Consider the following 19602-nt stretch of genomic DNA (forward strand, 5'->3'; position numbering starts at 1 on the left):
TCAAAAAGGACCACTTCACGTGGAAAAAAATATATAAATTAGATTAAAAAATATGAAAAGCAATAAAACGATAGAGAATCGAGTACGACGGTGCGACTTTGGTAAAGTTTAAAGTTTTAGGTACATTGGTGAGCCGATTCGATGCTCTATGCACCATCGGGAGCGAAAAGATGTCAAGGGATTTTGAACATAACTGTTTAAACCAAAGACAAAATTGTTAAATATGTATCTATAAAAAAAATTATGCACATATATATATATATATATATATATATATATATATATATATATATATATATATATATATATATATATATATATATATATATATATATATATATATTTAAATATATGTTTATTTAAATATGTGTGTGTATACGTATGTACCATATATATTATTCTCTTAATTTTATATATTCTCTAAGTTATATTATATTCGTACTTTTTTATGTTATATATGGATTTGGCTTAAACTTTGTGGAAAAACATGGTAACAATACACTCGTATGCCACATTTTTAAGTTTATTAATGTAAACAGGAATTGTTGATAAAACTACAGATGCTCTCGAAACCAGTAAATTGGTGGACCAAATAAATAGAGTGTGGGTGACTCACCCGACCGTGACGTCGAAGATATTGCTGCCCACGCTGCTGGAGACGGCCATGTCGCCGAAGCCCTTGCGCGCCACGATGACGGACGTGATCAAGTCCGGGATGGAGGTGCCCGCCGCCAGGAAGGTGAGTCCCATCACCTCGGGCGGGATGCGCGCCGTGTCGCCCACCACGTTGGCCCACCACACCATGAGGTACGAGTAGGCCGCGATCCACACGATGGAGCCCAGGAACGTGATGGGGAACCACCGCTTGCCTGGGGGGACGTGCGTTCATTAGTATTACAAGACAACTTCACACATACACAGGACAGTAGGCCGCGATCCACACGATGGAGCCCAGGAACGTGATGGGGAACCACCGCTTACCTGGGCGGGACGAGATACCCATTATAACTCGATATCTCAACATACAAGCAGAATGTGGAAGTCTGGATATTTACAGGCCTAGTGATCAGGAACCACCTGGATGAGACGTGCATTGAGCGTTGTTATAGCTTGACATCTCAACATACAAGAAGAATGTAGAAGTCTGGATATTTACAGGCCTAGCGATCGAGAACCACCTGGATGAGACGTGCATTCAGTGTTGTTATAGCTTGACATCTCAACATACAAGAAGAGTATGGAAGTGTGGTTATTTACAGGCCTAGTGATCGGGAACCACCTGGATGAAACGTGCATTCAGCGTTGTTATAGCTTGACATCTCAAAATACAAGAAGAATATGGAAACCTTGTACATATTTACAAGATAATTTCGTATATTCAAAGGACATTTACTATTGGAGAAAAGGATGCTGAGGATGCAAGAGTTGAGTTCTATTTGGGTCACACTTTCCAACTGGGAATGGACAGTATGGAAGCTGAACTGGAAAGGCGAAGAGGTTTACGATGTGCCGAATTTGATAAATTATCAAATGTCCTAAAATCCTCAAACATTCCCATCCCCCCGGAGAGGTTATCTTTAAATGTATGTGTACTCCCAGTGCTCACATGTGGATTCGAGCAGAACAGATTCCGATGAGGTATACTAAATGTGATGGCAGATGAGAAGCTCGATATGATGGAATTTGTAAGTATAACTAGATGTTACTGTTTCATTCCCCAATAAAATACTATGGACTCTCATCCAAGCTACCGCAAAGAAGAATAATAGCGTATCGCTCACTCTTTTCAACAAAGTTATTTATAAAAATCAACTATTTTCAGTTGTGCATGTTTTTGGAATGCCCAGAAAATGTACTATATCCCAGCAAAAGCGGCATATTTTTAACTTAATATGTACCCGCTACAGTGCAGAAAATGTTGTTTTTGAATTTTAAAGAAAAGGTATTGTTCAATTTTTTTAAAATATACTTAGTATTATTCAAATGTAGAAAAAACATTCAGGTTTTACCTAAAAAGATCTATGCACAGTTAAAAGTTCCATAAGTGGCTTGATATTTATTTTTAATATATTTTATCATATTCTTAAGCTTTAAAAACAATCTCCTGAAAATCTAGTTTTTTTTATGCATGACGTTGTTCAAAGGAGTGAGTGATATGAGAACGCACAATATGATGGAATGGAGGTGTCTCAGATTGTATGGAGGCTGTCTCACCTTTGGGCGTCCTGGTGTCAGGCAAGGTGATCCACAAGGGGAAGATAATGGGGGCGATGAGGACATAAGTAAGGCGCTTCTTCCAACCCTGGGGCCAGGACATGTCCAGCGGAGCAGGCGGCGGATCGTCATCCTAAACACACACAAACATGACACTGTATTTCATCATTCACTTGCAATAACAAAACACTCGTATAAGATTTTAATGTAAACGCGAGTGATTTCGAGAGCTATATTTATTCTCGTCAAAAGGTAAATGTATAAACTAAACTGAACGAAACAAATAAACCATATTGGCTCGAATATATAACCACTCGTATGTAAAAACTCTTGATCCAGTGCACACAGGGCATTGCATCACACTGATGCAATTTAAAGTGGATCGTGGATGTGAAGGCAAGTCTTGCGCTTCAGACAGGTACCTATCCAGAGTATATTAGAATTAGGATATAAAGTAAATATTAGAATGAGAAAACACTCACGTTTCTTTATTGAATGTTTTTTTGTAGATACTTTATTACATATTGTATAAAACTTTATAAAATTAAACTTTAACTTTGTTTTTAACCACTTTTAATATTATATAATTAAAAGTTGTTAAGAACAAAGTTCTAGTGATATTTTATAAGGGCTTATATTTTTCGAACTTTTATCCACATCCGATGGTACATAGGGTAATGCAGGTGATATAAAATACATATTATGTAGAACGAAAATCTCTCATAAACGAGTAAATACTATGTAAAGAAATGTTTCCTTAATTTTTTTCATTTAAAAAGTGTTCCACCGATAAAACAGAGTGCGACAGAGAAAAACCAAGATGGCGAAGTAACGTCAGATTTGAGAAGGACTCGATAAACTTAAAGCATCATTTTTTTCTTTTACAAAGCAATACGAGTGTTTTGAGTCTAATATTATAATTCATGAAACATGGCACCTTAATTCCTAATATTATAATTCATGAAACAGCAGCCGTCTACTTAGCTTTGAGAATAGGTATCTGCGGAGAATTTTAGGCGTGCGGTGGTTTGACTTTGTGAGCAATGAAGAGATAAGGCGAAGGACGCGGCAAATCTTAACTCGCCCACTCCTTTCAACAACGTCATATATCAAATATCGACAATTTTCAGTTGTGCGTGTTTTCGGAATGCCCAGAAAATGTACTATATGCCAGCAAAAGTGGCAGATTTTTAACTTAATATTTACCCGCTACAAGGCAGAAATTTTTGTATTTGCATTTTGAAGAAAAGGTGTTGTTTAATTATTTTTTTAAATATACCTACATTTTTTTTCAAATGGAGAAAAGCCATTCAGGTTTTACCTAAAAAGATCTGTTGCACAGTAAAAAGTTCCAAAAGTGGCTTGATATTTATTTTTAATACGTTTGATTATATTTTTAAACTTTAAAAACGATCTCCTGAAAAATCAAGTTTTCTGATATTTGACGTTGTTGAAAGGAGTGAACGAACTGTCGTCAAGACAAGGCGATTCAGTTGGCTTGGCCATGTACTCCGCATGCCTCCAATCAAGCTTGTCTCTTTTACAAGGCATCAGGTTCGCGCCGCCCAGGACGACCACTGCTTACAACTCTTCGGCAGTTCTCGTCTAAACTTCGGGACAAAGAACTGACTTGGGAGGATGCAAGGGAGCTGACGGCCGACAGAAGAGCCTGGAGAGAGTTTGTGGACTCAAGTGAAAAAAATTATAATTGATGAGAAGGTAGTCACCATGTCAGGGGGGTCGGGAGGTATCCCGTTGGGCAGGTCGCTGGCGTTGGCCGAGGCCGTGCTGGCCGTGGAGAGCGCCGCTCCGGCGCCCGCCGCGCCCGCGCCGCTCCCGCTGCTGCCCGCGCCGCCCGCCGCGCCGCTTACCGAACCGCCGGGCCGCGTAGCGTCCAGCAGCACCTTGAGCGACGCAATGGCGTGCAGCTGCGTCGCCTTCTCGTCCACCTTACCTGCAAACCAACGAACAAACCAATCAGATACACACAGGACAAAAGCTAAAAGCATTTAGGCATAATACTGGACAACATTTTAAGTGTGTCCAAATATTTGAATCTGATTTTTCATAAATTCATATCGAAGTTCATCTTTTATTTCACTACATTTCATTTCAACAATATACATTGTTTACAACATTTTGAGTGTGTCCAAACACTTGTTCGCAAATCTGAGTTTTTTCCACTTCTTCTTCTTCTTCAAACCCTTATTCGCACCCAATGGTGAAAAAAGCACTGCATCATATAAAAGCAGTGTTATCTTCATCGTTAGCACATGAAGGAAAGGTGGTTAGCCCTGCGCTTCAGATACCAGTCCGGGGTGAAAATTAGAGAGATAAATCAGTTATTTTATTTGATCCCCCCCCCTCTGGGAATCAAATCCGGGACCTCCAGTATGGTAGCCGAGCGTGCCGACCATTACACTACGGAAGCGGATTTTTCCACTTAGGAGTTATTTTTACATTTTTGACATCTCAACACAGATGATGAAGAATATGGAAGTCAGGCGTTTTCCAGTGTGTAAAATAATCCGGTTAGGATCTTGCATACATCCAAATAAAGGGTCTCTGCTAAATAGAAGCTTTCAAAATGTAACCAGATGTCTCCAGTCACATGGATAGTGTCGTGAGTACATTTTGTAGCACGTCAATTTTTTTAGTTATGGATATTTTGAATTCTGATATTAAATAAAGTTTATCGTATTATTTATGTAAAAATATATAAAAACATATGATGCTATCGTAATCAAAATTAATAAGTTAATATATTTCCACTGTTACTCCATAATTATCAATATTATTTTTGAATCCCTTAGACCTTAGACTATAACATGTTTAGATACCAACTACGGTTTCAACGTATGGGGTCCATACAAACAATAATATGAGTGTAACATCAAGACTTGACGTGATTCAAGCTTGTCACCATATACAGTTTGAATAATAACGATTTACTTAGTCCAAATTATTCATCCAAATTTAATTTCTTGAATGTTTTTCGCAGATACTTTGTGACACAGTTTATAAATATTATAAAATAAAACAACATTGTTTTAACCACTTTTTATTGGTACACTTTATCCAACCGGTTTCGACAAGAACCTTGTCATCATCAGGTTCTTGTCGAAACCGGTTGGATAAAGTCTACCAATAAAAAGTGGTTAAAACAAAGTTGTTTTATTTTATAAAATTTATCACAATTTTAGTTACAAAATCATTGTTGACCAGTGTAATTATTTAAAAATAAAATGTTTTATGTATTTATTTGACGACGTCACGCCGCTGAGTATTTTCTCTCTGCCCTTTCATTATCGAGATCTGAATTCGATTTGGAACCATCTGGAATATTCTACATAAAGTGGATATTTTATTTCAAGGCGTATTTCGCTGAATCCTGATTTCAAATTCCTATATAAATATAATGATATACAGTTGAGATAGCCCCTCTAGAGCAGGGGTTATAAACATTTTTTTTGTGATCTTTATAAAATTAATTTACTTTGTTTTGACCACTTTTTTAATTAATACAATTTAACCTACCGGTTTTGACAAGAACCTTGTCATCATCGGGGTTTATTTTAATTAAAAACATTAAAATACTCTCTCTAATAACTTCCACACACTCCGTTAAAAGCCTAAATGTTATTTTTATTATTCATTGCATAGCAACCCCAAATAACAACTAATGGAATCACCCAAAAACAGTATGAAGCTGCGCACGCATACGTAAAGTGGAGAACACACAAAACACAAAAACCTACTGTGCAGAAATTTAAGCTTAATATAGGCTGGTTTAATTTTATAAAGTTTATAAAATGTGCCACAAAGTATCTGCGGAAAATATTCAAATTATTTTTTCTTGCTTGAATGTTTCTCGCAAATGCTTTGTGGCACATTTTATAAACTTTATTATTGATTCGTTACTGTTTTTTTTAATTAGGCATTTCTAAATCTTACTTAACTTTTTTAAATTTAGAGGCTTTTCTGGAGGTAGGATGTGTGTAGAACGTGTCGGGTGGTGGTCCCGTGGTTAGTGTCGCGGACTCTTAAGTCAGAGTTTCTCGGTTCGAAACTACTCTACTACAATTTGATACCTATTACTAATAATGAGCCACTTAGGCTTACAGAAATAGTTTGAAATTTAAATATTTGTGTAAATAATAAAAACACAAATATCTCTCTTTAAAAATAGAAATAAAATGATAGTAGGCATAGGGAATTAAAATAATTTAACTAACTAACTAACCTTCACACCGCTTCTCCGACAGTCTATCTTTGCAAATAATTCTACGCCTCTTACATATTCATGCATCTCCTCATCCATACACGCCTATTATTTCTACTCTTGACCCGACCGCTTTCAAGTATTTGACACACCAGATTGTTTCAAGTTTTCCTCGGTCTTGAATACACTAAACATATTTTGACAACATACCCGACAACATACGTAAGTTTGCGTCGTGAGAACGCACATTCACTTAGCGACGGAAAAAATAACTAAGCTTCCGGTACTTAGGGAGATAGTACTACGCCGACACCGGAAACCACAGATAAGGCGGATGCTCTGATGTCTGTCACTCATTTGCAAATCATTTGCGCGTGTGTACCGGGTATAAGAAAACTCGCTACTTCTAAACGTTTTCTTTGGTTAATAACTCGACACTAGCTAGAACACTCTAGAAGGGTGAAAAGCCATTGAATCACTAGATTTTCACTAGAGACATCTATTGGTGAGATTAAAGAAGCTTTTTTATTGAGCAGAAACTCTTATATTTGCATGTGAGTTCCGAAACCTGGATTATAATAACATACATTAGAAACACCAAAACATGTCCTTTTATTTTATTTTATCTATGTTGACATGTCAAAAAATAATTTGAAAATATAATTGGAGATAATCCAGATTTGTGAACAAGGATTTGGACAAACACAAAATGTTGTGCATTTAGATAAAGCTTTTTAATTCTTAAGTTGAGCTATATAGAGAAGAAGAAGAAGAAGTACGCTAATGAGCCTGGAACGAGCCTGCGTTTGGAGCAGCTGTACGTCAGCCTGAATAAGTTATAGCGAACAATCAACCTAATACGGACTGGGAAGCGAAACGCTCCTACAGCACTCGTAGTTTGACACAAATGGAGAGATTACGTTAAAAACGACTGGAGTTTTGCCAGAGGTCTTCAACGTATTATGTTTTTAAATAAAAAATACATAATATCAGGGGCTGTTATAAGAAGGGATGCTGACATTTAAAAAATGATATAATTGATATTATTTTAGATTGAGCTTCAAAAGAAGGATGAAAGTAGACTGAATGCAGTCGAAATGCGATCTCTCAGTTCGTCAAAATTTTGTCAAATGGTGCTTTAAGAAAATAATAAAAGGCTGAGATAAACATTATTAAATATAAATTGAGAAAGGTGTGTTGAGATGGTGATAATGATATGTGGAACGAATGAGTGAAGACATGAAGACAAAACCTAGTAGACCGAGGAAAACTTGGCTTCAACTTCACGACAAAAACGTGAAAGCGGTCAGGTCAGGAGTCGGAATAATCGACAGGTATGTATGAGGAGATGCATGAAAGTGGAAGAGGCGAAGTTCGTTCCTTAAACTATTTTATTGTTTGTTAAAGACAACTTGGTTAGGATTATATTTTCTCTACCCACCCCCCGGAAATGCGGAGTGATGTTTATTTGTATGATCAAATTTTGAAGCTTTGGGACGAAAGTAGTGAATGAACAATAAGAAAGTAGTATGATTACAAAACTTAGTTTTAACATAATCATATCTTCTCAACGTAGTGAAACGGGTTGCATTTTTTTAAAGTAATAACCCGCTAAGCATCTATTTTAGAGGCTTTTCTGCAGGTAGGATACTTGGGAAAGGGAAGGTATTTGTGAAAAATACATCACAAACACTAAGACCAATTGAAAATAAATATTCCTTGAAAATGTGCATTTTGCAAATGGCGGGAATCGAACCCGCAACGCCAGTTTCGCAGTCGAGTGTCTACCCAACTACGCCACGGCGCCTGTGATAAGTTGGATAAGTCTTTACCTCATAGTTTAACCAATAAGTAACTTTCAATAAAAAAATACATCCTAAAATAACACCTTGGAGCCCTGCCAGTAATATGAAAAGATTGGCCTCCCCTGGCGCGGAAAGTGTGTAGAATGGCGTTACCCGGCAAATGAGGAGATTTTCACAATTTCCATTTATTTTTATGGAACTGACAAATGGCGTCCACTCCGTCAATGCTACCCCGCTGATATAACCTTACAATTTATATTAGTAATTTGTGTAATTTTTGCGCTTCTTACGTCGGCGTCGGTGTCGTACACACGACGGGGACTTGAAACACAAAAACTGATCATTTATCATCCGAAGCTGTTCTGCGTTCCTGGTTTACAAAAAATGTATGTAACAAAACAAAATACTGTCTTCCATGATATTCAATCATATCACGGATACCAAAATGTCCAAATACTTGAAAAATAAACAAAGTCTGGACATTTACAGGGCTTACAACCATCATAGGTTCGGTTAAGTGATCTCTTTACACATATCGCTCACTCCTTTCAAGAACGTCATAAATAAAACTACTTGATTTTTCAGGAGAACGTTTTTAAAGTTTAAAAATAAAATACAATGTATTTTAAATAAATATCAAGCCACTTATTGAAGTTTTTACTGTGCAACAGATCTTTTTAGGTAAAACCTGAAGGTTTTTTCTCCATTTGAAAAACATTTAGTATATTTAAAAAAAAATATTAAACAATACCTTTTCTTCAAAATGCAAAAACAAAACTTTCTGTCCTGTAGCGGGTAAATATTAAGTTTAAAATATGCGTCTTTTGCTGGGATGCAGTACATTTTCTGGGCATTCCGAAAACATGCACAACTGAAAATTGACGATTTTTGATTTATGACGTTCTTGAAAGGAGTGAGCGATATGTAACATTCACCAATTCTACCCATGATTGACAACCACACTTCTCAATTTTTTTTAACTTCTCGATATATTAATCAAACTTGTAACATATGAAAGAAGATGGTACGCCGTTTCCTTGCAGGAGTAGGCAGAGAGAATATAACGCCTCACACGTTCTCCACGTGCAACATTTATGTCATTAATTAATTCGGCAGTCACTTTGTGGTAATATTTTGTCATTTTTTATTTATGGTTTACTTGGTAAATACCACTATTTTTTACAACCTATGTTGACATGAATTTTATCGCTGATAAAAAATTATAAATAAATAATAAAATAATAAAACCCTTATCCGCACCCCAATGGTGCATAGGGCACTGCTTCATATGAACACAGTGTTATCTTGATCGTTTACACACGAAGGAAAGGTGATCAGCCCTCCGCTTCAGGTACCAGTCCAGGGTAATGTTGAATAAATATTACAGTGAAAATAAATAAATAAATATATAAAAATAAGAAACAGCTCTTACACCTTCATTTTTCAACGTCCCAGAACACCAACTCTAAAATGTAGACTTAGCTTCATATAGATGTTTGAAAATGATGCGGAATGCATCGAAACGCGTGTCACAATAGATTTCAAGAAACAGTGATATTTACCAAGTAAAACTTAAATTAAAATAGTAAAAAGTAATGAAAGAAATGCAATAATACTAACTTTTATATTCGCTACTAGCTCGCATTGTATACGGAGGACTTCCTTTGTTACAAAAATAGTCTAATAGCTAGAGATTACTATGCGGGGTTGGAAGTCGAAGGCTAAATTCGATTGGAGGTTCCATTCCGCCAAGCGAGTGTCATTCCGTAGTAGGGAAGGTATTGCGGCCCGACCAATAGGGGAGGTTCTTGTGCCTTTACACAATTTGGCTTTTTTATAATTATTGAACCCCCAATTGACCCTGAAATCTAGCTACAGCTTTTATTTTTTACTATTATCTAATATATTTACAAAAAAATTATGCAATTTCTGTATTTATTGATTTGGCGTTTAATTTGGAGAACTTCATTTTAATTTATGTATTAATTTTTAATCAAACAAAATTTTTTTTAGTCTACTTTGAGGACATGCCATGTTTGAAAATGCCATAACGAGGCGAAACAATTGTCACAATATTAATTTGGATGTGTTTTTTTAACAATAAAATACAACTTGGTAGACTCAAAAAATCTATGTTTGATTTTAAAATTAATACACAATTTCTTTATATTTCTACTAAATACAATCTTATAATTTTAGTTGCGCTGAGCCTCTCCAAAAGAGAGACTTAGCTCTTGTGCTTGGGAGGGAAGTTTTAGATAGGAGTTGCATTTATTGCTTATTAAGTACAAGGTTTATAGATCATTTAGTGGATTTTTGTTTTTTAAAGCTAAAACAAGTATTTTATTTAAATCTGAGTTCGGAACAGGAGGCATACATAATCTAGTGTGGGCCAATCAGGAACTTCACAGTGTTTGTTCATTGCTGGGAGAAAACCACGTAAAACTCCTCAGGAGAAGCCGGACTGTTTTTTACTTGTCATGTGATCAAGTAGATATATTAAGTGATTTTTTTATCTCTCAAATTTTTATTCAATTTTACCCTGGACTGGTACCTGAAGCGGAGGGCTGATCACCTTTCCTTCATGTATTAACGATCAAGATAACACTGCGTTTATATGATGCAGTGCCCTATGCACCATTGGGTTGTGGATAAGGGTTTGAATGAATAATAAATGAATACGTCATGTGAACCATAAAGGCCAACACACCTCAGGTTTAAGAAAAAATACGTAAATATATAATTATTTAAAATATATATGGTATTTCTAATAAATAATTAGATTTTTAATTTAAGTTTTACTTGGTAAATACCCCTATTTCTTTAATAGTTTCAGAAATACGGGTATTTACCGAGTAAAACTGAGATTAAAAATGGAGTTTTACCAGTTTTTTTTTTTAAATTTGTACAACGTACAGAAGGTAGAGCAGCTTCCCCTTCGGGGTACGGCTATGAGGGTTCAGCGAATAATAATAATTACGCAGCATATCTGTATCGACCACACAACCCGTCCGCGGGCAGGTTGCTCGCACGGCGATGCGGCTAAACGCGAATCTAACCACTATGTGTTTACAACGAATTTGCCAAATATCATTTTATGCAATTATTATATTTCGTGCGACAATACTATCACCAAGGAAAAAGAACGCCTTATCTTGGTGCAACGTTATACCAACGTAAAAATGAAAACCCCGTTTTGTAACTGCTTGCAATTTGATATTATTTACAATTATGTAATATTGATGTATGACTTCAAAGAACTGTTTTTTTTATTATTCATTTTGTTTTTCGTTTATTTATAATTTATTCGTTATTTATTAATTCGTATTTTATAAGTTTTTTATTCATTTTTATTTGTGTGTGCATAGTCATTTTCATATTCGTTCATTTTAAATGGTTTTTTTATTTGTTTCTTTAATTTTTTTTATAAAAATGTATCATTATTTGTTTATACATTCACTTTTTATTTATATTATTTTTTGACATCTCATCAAAGATGAAGAAGAATATGGAAGTCTGGGCATTTACGGGGCTGACGACCGTCATCGGCTGGTTTAAGTGATCACTTTACACACGTGTAACATTCACCAATTCTACCCATTATTGACAACCACACTACTCAAATTCTTGGAAGTTCTATATATATCAATCAATTTAGAAACCATGTTCTTGAATCACTAGAACTTCACTAGAGACATCTATTGGTGAGATGTAAAGAAGCTTTTTACTAAGCAGAAACTCTTTTATTAGTTTTTTTATTCATTTTTATTTGTGTGTGCATAGTCATTTTTATACTCGTTCATTTTTAATGGTTATTTCATTTGTTTCTTTAATTTTTTTTATAAAAATGTATCATTATTTGTTTATACGTTCTTTTTTATTTATTTATTCGGATATAAGATTTGCATTATCTGTAAAATTAAGAAAGGCGGAAAGGTTTGATGGTTTGAGCAAATAAATCAAATGAGTGAATAATATTTGAACGTCATCGGGCAGGAGTCGGAATAATCGGCGGGAATGTATGTAAGGAGATACATGAATGTATGAGGTGAAAATTGTTTTTAAATTATTTGTTAACATCTCATCAAAGATGAAGAAGAATATGGAAGTCTGGGCATTTACGGGGCTGACGACAGTCATAGGCTGGTTCAAGTAATCACTTTACACGTGTGTAAAGTGTTTACTTAAACCAGTTACAACTTAAAACAGTTTTAAAAATTTGAGTAGTGTGGTTGTCAATAATGGGTAGAATTGGTGAATGTTACACGTATGTAAAGTGATCACTCAAACCAGTCTATGACGGTCGTCAGTCTCGTAAATGCCCAGACTTCCATATTCTTCTTCATCTTTGATGAGATGTTAAAATATAATTTGAAAAATAACTCCTATAATTGGAGATAATCCAGATCTGTGAACAAGTATATGGACACACTGAAAATGTTGTAAAATTGTTTTCAAAGACTTTCTATGCAAGTGTGGGATTATATTATCTCTGTATAACCGTGTGGAGAAGTGGCGTGATGATTAGATTAGGTTAGGTTAATATTTAAATGTGAACAAATTACAAATCCTTTTGAATTAATTTTCGAATCGTTTAATTTAAGCAATCACAGAAGTTTTTCTTAAATAAATCACTTATTAAATACAATTCAGTAATGGATAAAAATATATATATATAATAAAACCCTTATCCGCACCCAAATGGTGCATAGGGCACTGTGTCAATAAACGCAGTGTTATCTTGATCGTTTATACATGAAGGAAAGGTGATCAGCCCTCCGCTTCAGGTACCAGTCCATGGTAATATTGAATAAATATTACGGTGAAAAAATCACTAATATTTATTTTACCGCCTTGGGAATCGAACCCGGGACCTCCAGAACGGTAGCCGAGCGTGCTGACCATTACACTACGGAGGCGGACAATAATGGATAAAAATATACCACCAAAATCCTTTTTCTTTAAAACGTTACATAATTTCTATTTACTGAAGCCGACTTTGTTTCCCGCTATACCATTCTCCATATACATTTATAATAAAATTCCGAACATAAAGAAGGTGGAAGGAAGAAGGCGCGAGGTAGCGGATACCAGATAAAAGTTATAAATAGAAAGAAAAGTTAGTTTAATATTTAACGGGGATATACCCTACTCCAGCCAATACTGAACGCTCGTACTTGCATAAGGAACGTACTATACATAGATACTAGTTCGGATAGCTAAGAACCAAGAAGCAGGGTTCCCACATTACAAATTTTAACCGAAATTCGACCAACTGGTATATATTTTTTAAAATTTTTTTTTAAAGAGAAATATTTGTGTTTTTATTATTTTCACGAATATTTCAATTTCATACTATTTCTGTGAGCCTAAGCGTCTTATTATTTGAAATAGGTATCAAATTGCGGTAGAGAGGTTCGAACCGAGAAACTCTGACTTAAGAGTCCGCGACACTAACCACGGGACCACAACCCGTTAATTTGATCTCCTTAAACCCCTAGATATGTGACTAATAGATAACTGTTACTTTTGAGGATGGTACTAGTTATTTTTACTCGGTATATAATCTTCACAATTAATAATATAATATTTGTCTACCTCCATGGTGTAATGGTTAGTGTATTAAACTGCCGTGCTGGAGGTCCCGGGCTCGATTCCCAGGGGGGGGGGTCAAATAAATATTGATGATTTTCCACCATAATATTTATTTAATATTACCCTGGTCCCCGAAGCGCAGGAGTGATCACCTTGCCTTCATGTATGTAAGGATCATGATAACACTGCGTAAATATGATGCAGTGCCTTTTGCACCATTGGGTGCGGATAAGGGTTAGAAGAATATAATATATTTATTTCTAAAGATAACATGGTTCGAAGGCATGTATGACGTTGTATATGACAAAAGGACCTACAACCTGAGGACGAGGAGAGCTGACCCCAACAGTCTACAAAGACGATAAGTTGGTATGAAACAAAAAAGAAGATATATTTATTTGTAACTTGAGACGAACCATCTATCGTTTTATACGAAAGAAGAAGGCAGTCTTACCATCCCAAGGCTTACATTTGTATTCCTTAAGTGACCACCTTATACACTTTTATGACCTTCACCATTCTCTCTATTATTGAACACAACAAATAATGCAATAGGGATGTTCAATTTAGAATTTTTCTTCTATAATACATGTTCTATTATATAAAAATAGAATTAAAAAAAACGGAAGGGATTTTGATATTTTCAGCGCTGAGATCGTCTACACTGTATTATAAACTCGACATTTATATTGTGGTGTCCCTAGTTTCATACATTTTTTTTACTTGAACTTTGATCTTTTCCTTTTTTCCCTCCCGTCCCTCTTCCAGGTATATTCACAAATTTACAAATGTGGGATTTTGTAATTGGAATTGTATAAATACTTATTTTGTGTAACTTATTTATGTGAATGATATAGAATTGATGTAACTATTCTGTTAAATTCGAAATAATAATAAAAAAAAATAAAAAACATCAGATGCTTTATTTCAAATTGAAATACCAATACTAAATATTGATTTATCGTACGTAGGATGAATAATCTAGTACATATCTGATAGTAATAAAAATATTAAGTTTTATGTCAAATGTCAAATTTTCAAATACAAATGTCAAATTTTCAAATCAAATACAAATATTTCAAATCAGGATTCCTTGCTTTATCGAATAAAAACGATAGATTTTTCGCTTCGTTTCAGTTTGAGATACCTATAATATATATTTATATTTTATCCGTACGGTGGAATTTCCATAAAATGATTTTTTTTTAAACATGTGTAAAAAAATGTTACATTTTTTATGTCAAATTGTCAAATACATCAATAACTACAAATATGCAACTAAATATATAGAGAGGTTAGTGTGATTAGGTTTAAGTAATCGAATTTACTAACCGAATTAAATAATGACTTATTTTAAAGAAGTCGATATTAAATTCGGCTATGACGTCACAAACGACCGGTAAACGGTTTTAATCTAAACCTGTCTCAGCAGGGGTGAGTTAATTTATATTTTCCATAAACAGGATTGTTCCACTACCGGAATATAGATTGCCTGAAATGAGATTAGAGTTTACTTTACGGCGGGCTTCGGAAAGCGCTGTTTGATTTCCCATCTACACCGTTATTTAGCTATCCTCAGACATTATCGGGACGGTGTGCTTTGTACATAACAGATGGGTGATCTAACACATTTTGGACATGATATAATTATGTACAATAATATGTGGATGTATACTAATAAAATAAACAATGTGTTGCTTTGTAATTAAAGAAACGACAGTAAAAGTTTATTCTAAAATAATCTTTTATAAATTACATATAATATGACAGTTCACCAATACAATATTTTTTTCATCTGAGGTCTTTTGTTTTTTCAGTGCGACGCATGCGCGACGTCTGGTGGTAGATTTGCACGATCTGCTTTACCGACTATCACAATTGTAAGAGTCGGTTCTACATGTATTTAATATATATATATATATATATATATATATATATATATATATATATATATATATATATATATATATATATATATATATATATATATATATATTATATATATATATATATATATATATATATATATATATATATATATATATATATATATATATATATATATATATATATATTAATTAACCCGGAAATTGGGAAAATGTGTATCACGGAGGAAATAGTCAGATGGGGGTAAGACAGCGCTTATGATTCTGGAATGCCCATTTTAATACAATGCAATTAATTTTTAATTCAAATGTCATTTAGTAAGTACAACTATTTCTAAAAATATATAATGATATGAGTTTTGATGCATTTCGCATCGTTTTACGGTGTTTGAAAATATATAATAAAAAATATAAAATATAATGCGAATGCATTTAAAAAAAAAATAGTATGCGCCGAGTGAAATTTATAGTAAGCAATAAAAAAAGCGTTAATTATATATAAATAGGCGAAACAATTGTCAAAATATTTAATTTAGTATACTCAAAAAATCAGTGTTTGATTTTAACATTTAATATACAAATATATGGCAGTTCAATATTTATTTAATATTCAATATTTTAATATATGGCAGTTCTTGTCAGAACTTCACAAGGGAAAAGGGAGCTGGCAGCCGACAGAAAAGCCTGGAGACAGTTTGTGGACTCCATATGCTCCACCTAGGGAGCGAATATGGTTTAATTATTATTTTTTTTATATATCAATCAAATCGACATCCACCAAATAAATTTATGACGTGCCAATAACAAAAACGAATGTGAATAAAATAAGAAATAAGAAATAATTGAAGTTAAATTAGAGTTTAGTATCTGGAAATAAATCAGTTTATCGGCTGGCGAATGTCTGGAGTTAATACACTCGAGCGGGTATCCAGTTAGGGGTCGAGAAGGAACCCGCTCATGTGGAAACGTTGCTAAACGGCCAACCATTATTCTGCTTTCAACCCCTTTCACGACACAAAAAAAGACATTTTAATACAATTATTTGATCTTTTTTTTATTTATATATATATATATATATATATATATATATATATATATATATATATATATATATATATATATATATATATATATATATATATATATATATATATATATATATATATATATATATATATATATATATATATATATATATATATATATATATATATATATATATATATATATATATATATATATATATATATATATATATATATATATATATATATATATATATATATATATATATATATATATATATATATATATATATATATATATATATATATATATTTTTATAGGAAAATCGACAGAATATTTCGACAAAAATAACATAATATGATAAAATACTAAAAAAAAATCAATTATAGGTTTTCACCTAATTAATCTAAAAATAAAACAATTTAAATAAACTGTCATAAAAGTATGACTACATATATAGAAAATTTCTTTATCAACAATGTACTATATCCCAGCAAAAGAGGCATATTTTTAACTTAATATTTACCCACTACAGGGCAGAAAATGTTGTTTTTGCATTTTGAAGAAAAGGTATTGTTTAATTATTTTTTAAATAAACTAAATATTTTTCAAATGGAGAAAAAACCTTCAAGTTTTACCTAAAAAGATTTGTTGCGCAGTAAAAAGTTCAATAAGTGGCTTTTTATTTATTTATAATACATTGTGTTATATTTTTAAACTTTAAAAACGTTCTCCTGAAAAATCAAGTTTTTTTTATTTATGACGTTCTTGAAAGGAGTGAGTGATATATCATAAATCTTATGACGGCTTTATGTGTGAATTTACTGAAGCCATCTATGGTTAGGAGTACTGTTGGGAGTTTCGGGGTTAACCGATAACCTCCGGTTTCTGCGTCACCGTTGTAAAATAAACCCTTATTCTTCAGCACAATAAGCAGGCATTAGTTCCGCGGTTAAATGTAACTGTCGTAAAAAGTAATCAAATTTATTTACGGAGGGATTACAAAGGATTTCTCACACGACTAACTTGGAATAGCAAACGAAGCAAAAATTCTTATTTCTTCCTTAAGAGACGCACTTTAAAAAATGACAGTGGAGGTCGTTAAGGAGAAAATGTTTTCTTTTTCGTGAAATATAAACGGGTGAAATCATTTCCTTAAAATACTTTAATTTTCTTGTCTTTATATATATGCATTAGTATATAAAGAAATATATATATTTCGGGTTTCGTCGTTACCGACATCATATATAACATAACAATTTGTTTAGCCTCCCACCAGTCTGATGATGTCGGTAACGACGAAACCCGGTCGCTGGTCAAATTAAAATAAAGTGGAAAAGGTAAAAATATTGGTTTTAATCTAATAACATATTAAAAATAATTAGTAATATTACACATATAGAAGTCATTTTGCTTTGTAAAAATAAAGAACCGACAGTTCAATAAGTGCTTCTCAAAACTGACGTAAAGTAGCCATCTTGGTTTTTCCCCATCCTGATTTATCAGAAAATTTATTTTATAAAATTTATATAAAAATCAAAAATCTAACTACCTAACCACGACACCGCTTATCCGCAGGGGTAGACAGAGAGGGGAGAATGCCATAGAAATCTGTCTTTGCAAACACTCTTCGCCTCTTCCACATTCATGCATCTCCTCATACTTTTCGAACCCTTATCCGCACCCCAATGGTGCATATGGCACTGCATCATATAAACGCGGTGTTATCTTGATCGTTAACATACGAAGGAAAGGAGCCCTCCGCTTCAGGTGCCAGTCCTGGGTAATATTTAATAAATATAAGAGTGAAAAAATCACTTATATTTATTAGACCCCCTTCTGGAAATCGAACCCGGGACCTCCAGAACGGTAGCCAAGTGCGCTGACCATCACACTACGGAGGCGTACACATACTTACCCAACGATTATTCCGACTCCTGACCTGACCACGCCAAGGTGTTTGAAAAACTTGACCATTCAAAGCTTTAATCGGTCTTCCTCTGGTTCTATTATTGACAAGCGTGAAATTGTATATAAATGCAAATCCTAAAACATCTATACTACCATCTTAATAGACTTCTACATCTACATTTATATATCAGTTAGAATATTATCCATTTTAAATTTAAGTTGTACAAGGTAAATACCAACATTTCTGAAAATCTGTACATTTAATTCGAGTTTTATTTGGAAAGTAACACTTGGATTCAATTTTATTTGGTAAATTCTTAAAATGTATTGTGACACGTGTTTTGATGCATTCCATATCATTTTAAAACACCGGTTTTTGGACGTTAAACATGGTGTTTTAAAATTACGCGGAATGCATATCAACACATGTCACAAACATTTTAAGAAATGGCGGTATTTACCAAATAAAACTTAAATTAAAAGTATGAATAAATTTGTGAATAATAAATGTACAAACTAAAATATGAAATTTACAATGAGAGTACTTTTGTTTAAATCAAATAAAAATATGTTACTGAGGTCGGTAATAAATAAAAACCGAGTTAAAAGTCGGAAAATATGCAAATATCTTTCAAAAACAGGCAGCGAAATGAAAGCTAATAAAAATATAATTATTGCGGATCTAAATAAAAATAATGCTTAACTTAATGTTCTCATACAAAGCTTCACTGATTTCGTAAAAAATACTCAAATAAAATATAATTTAAATACGAATCGTTTCCGTAAATTAGCATAAAATATGGGCCATCATAGAACTCCCATTGGAGAACAAAGGGGAAAAAATGCCAAGTAAACGCTGTGGTATCATAAAAATACAATCAAGTATCTGCGGAAATGGGGATTGAGGAACGGAAGACACGAAGGACAAAAATATTACGTACAA

The 19602-nt window shown here is 33.5% G+C and overlaps 1 protein-coding gene across 1 annotated transcript in view; it reads right to left on the bottom strand.

Moving 5' to 3' along the window:
* LOC148308596 (sodium/potassium/calcium exchanger Nckx30C-like) overlaps window positions 1-19602 on the bottom strand; it is a 119367-nt gene that overhangs the window by 61924 nt on the left and 37841 nt on the right. Inside the window, exons 4-6 of the mRNA XM_088261496.1 lie at window positions 3942-4168; window positions 2215-2347; window positions 617-869 (exon numbers count right to left, since the gene is read on the bottom strand). Coding sequence (XP_088117622.1) covers window positions 617-869; window positions 2215-2347; window positions 3942-4168 — 613 coding nt within the window. The remainder of the gene's footprint in view (window positions 1-616; window positions 870-2214; window positions 2348-3941; window positions 4169-19602) is intronic.

Source organism: Brachycentrus maculatus, unplaced genomic scaffold (assembly GCF_059751285.1).
Source record: "Brachycentrus maculatus isolate JH-2025_06_01 unplaced genomic scaffold, ASM5975128v1 h1tg000157l, whole genome shotgun sequence".
Classification (NCBI taxonomy): domain Eukaryota; kingdom Metazoa; phylum Arthropoda; class Insecta; order Trichoptera; family Brachycentridae; genus Brachycentrus; species Brachycentrus maculatus.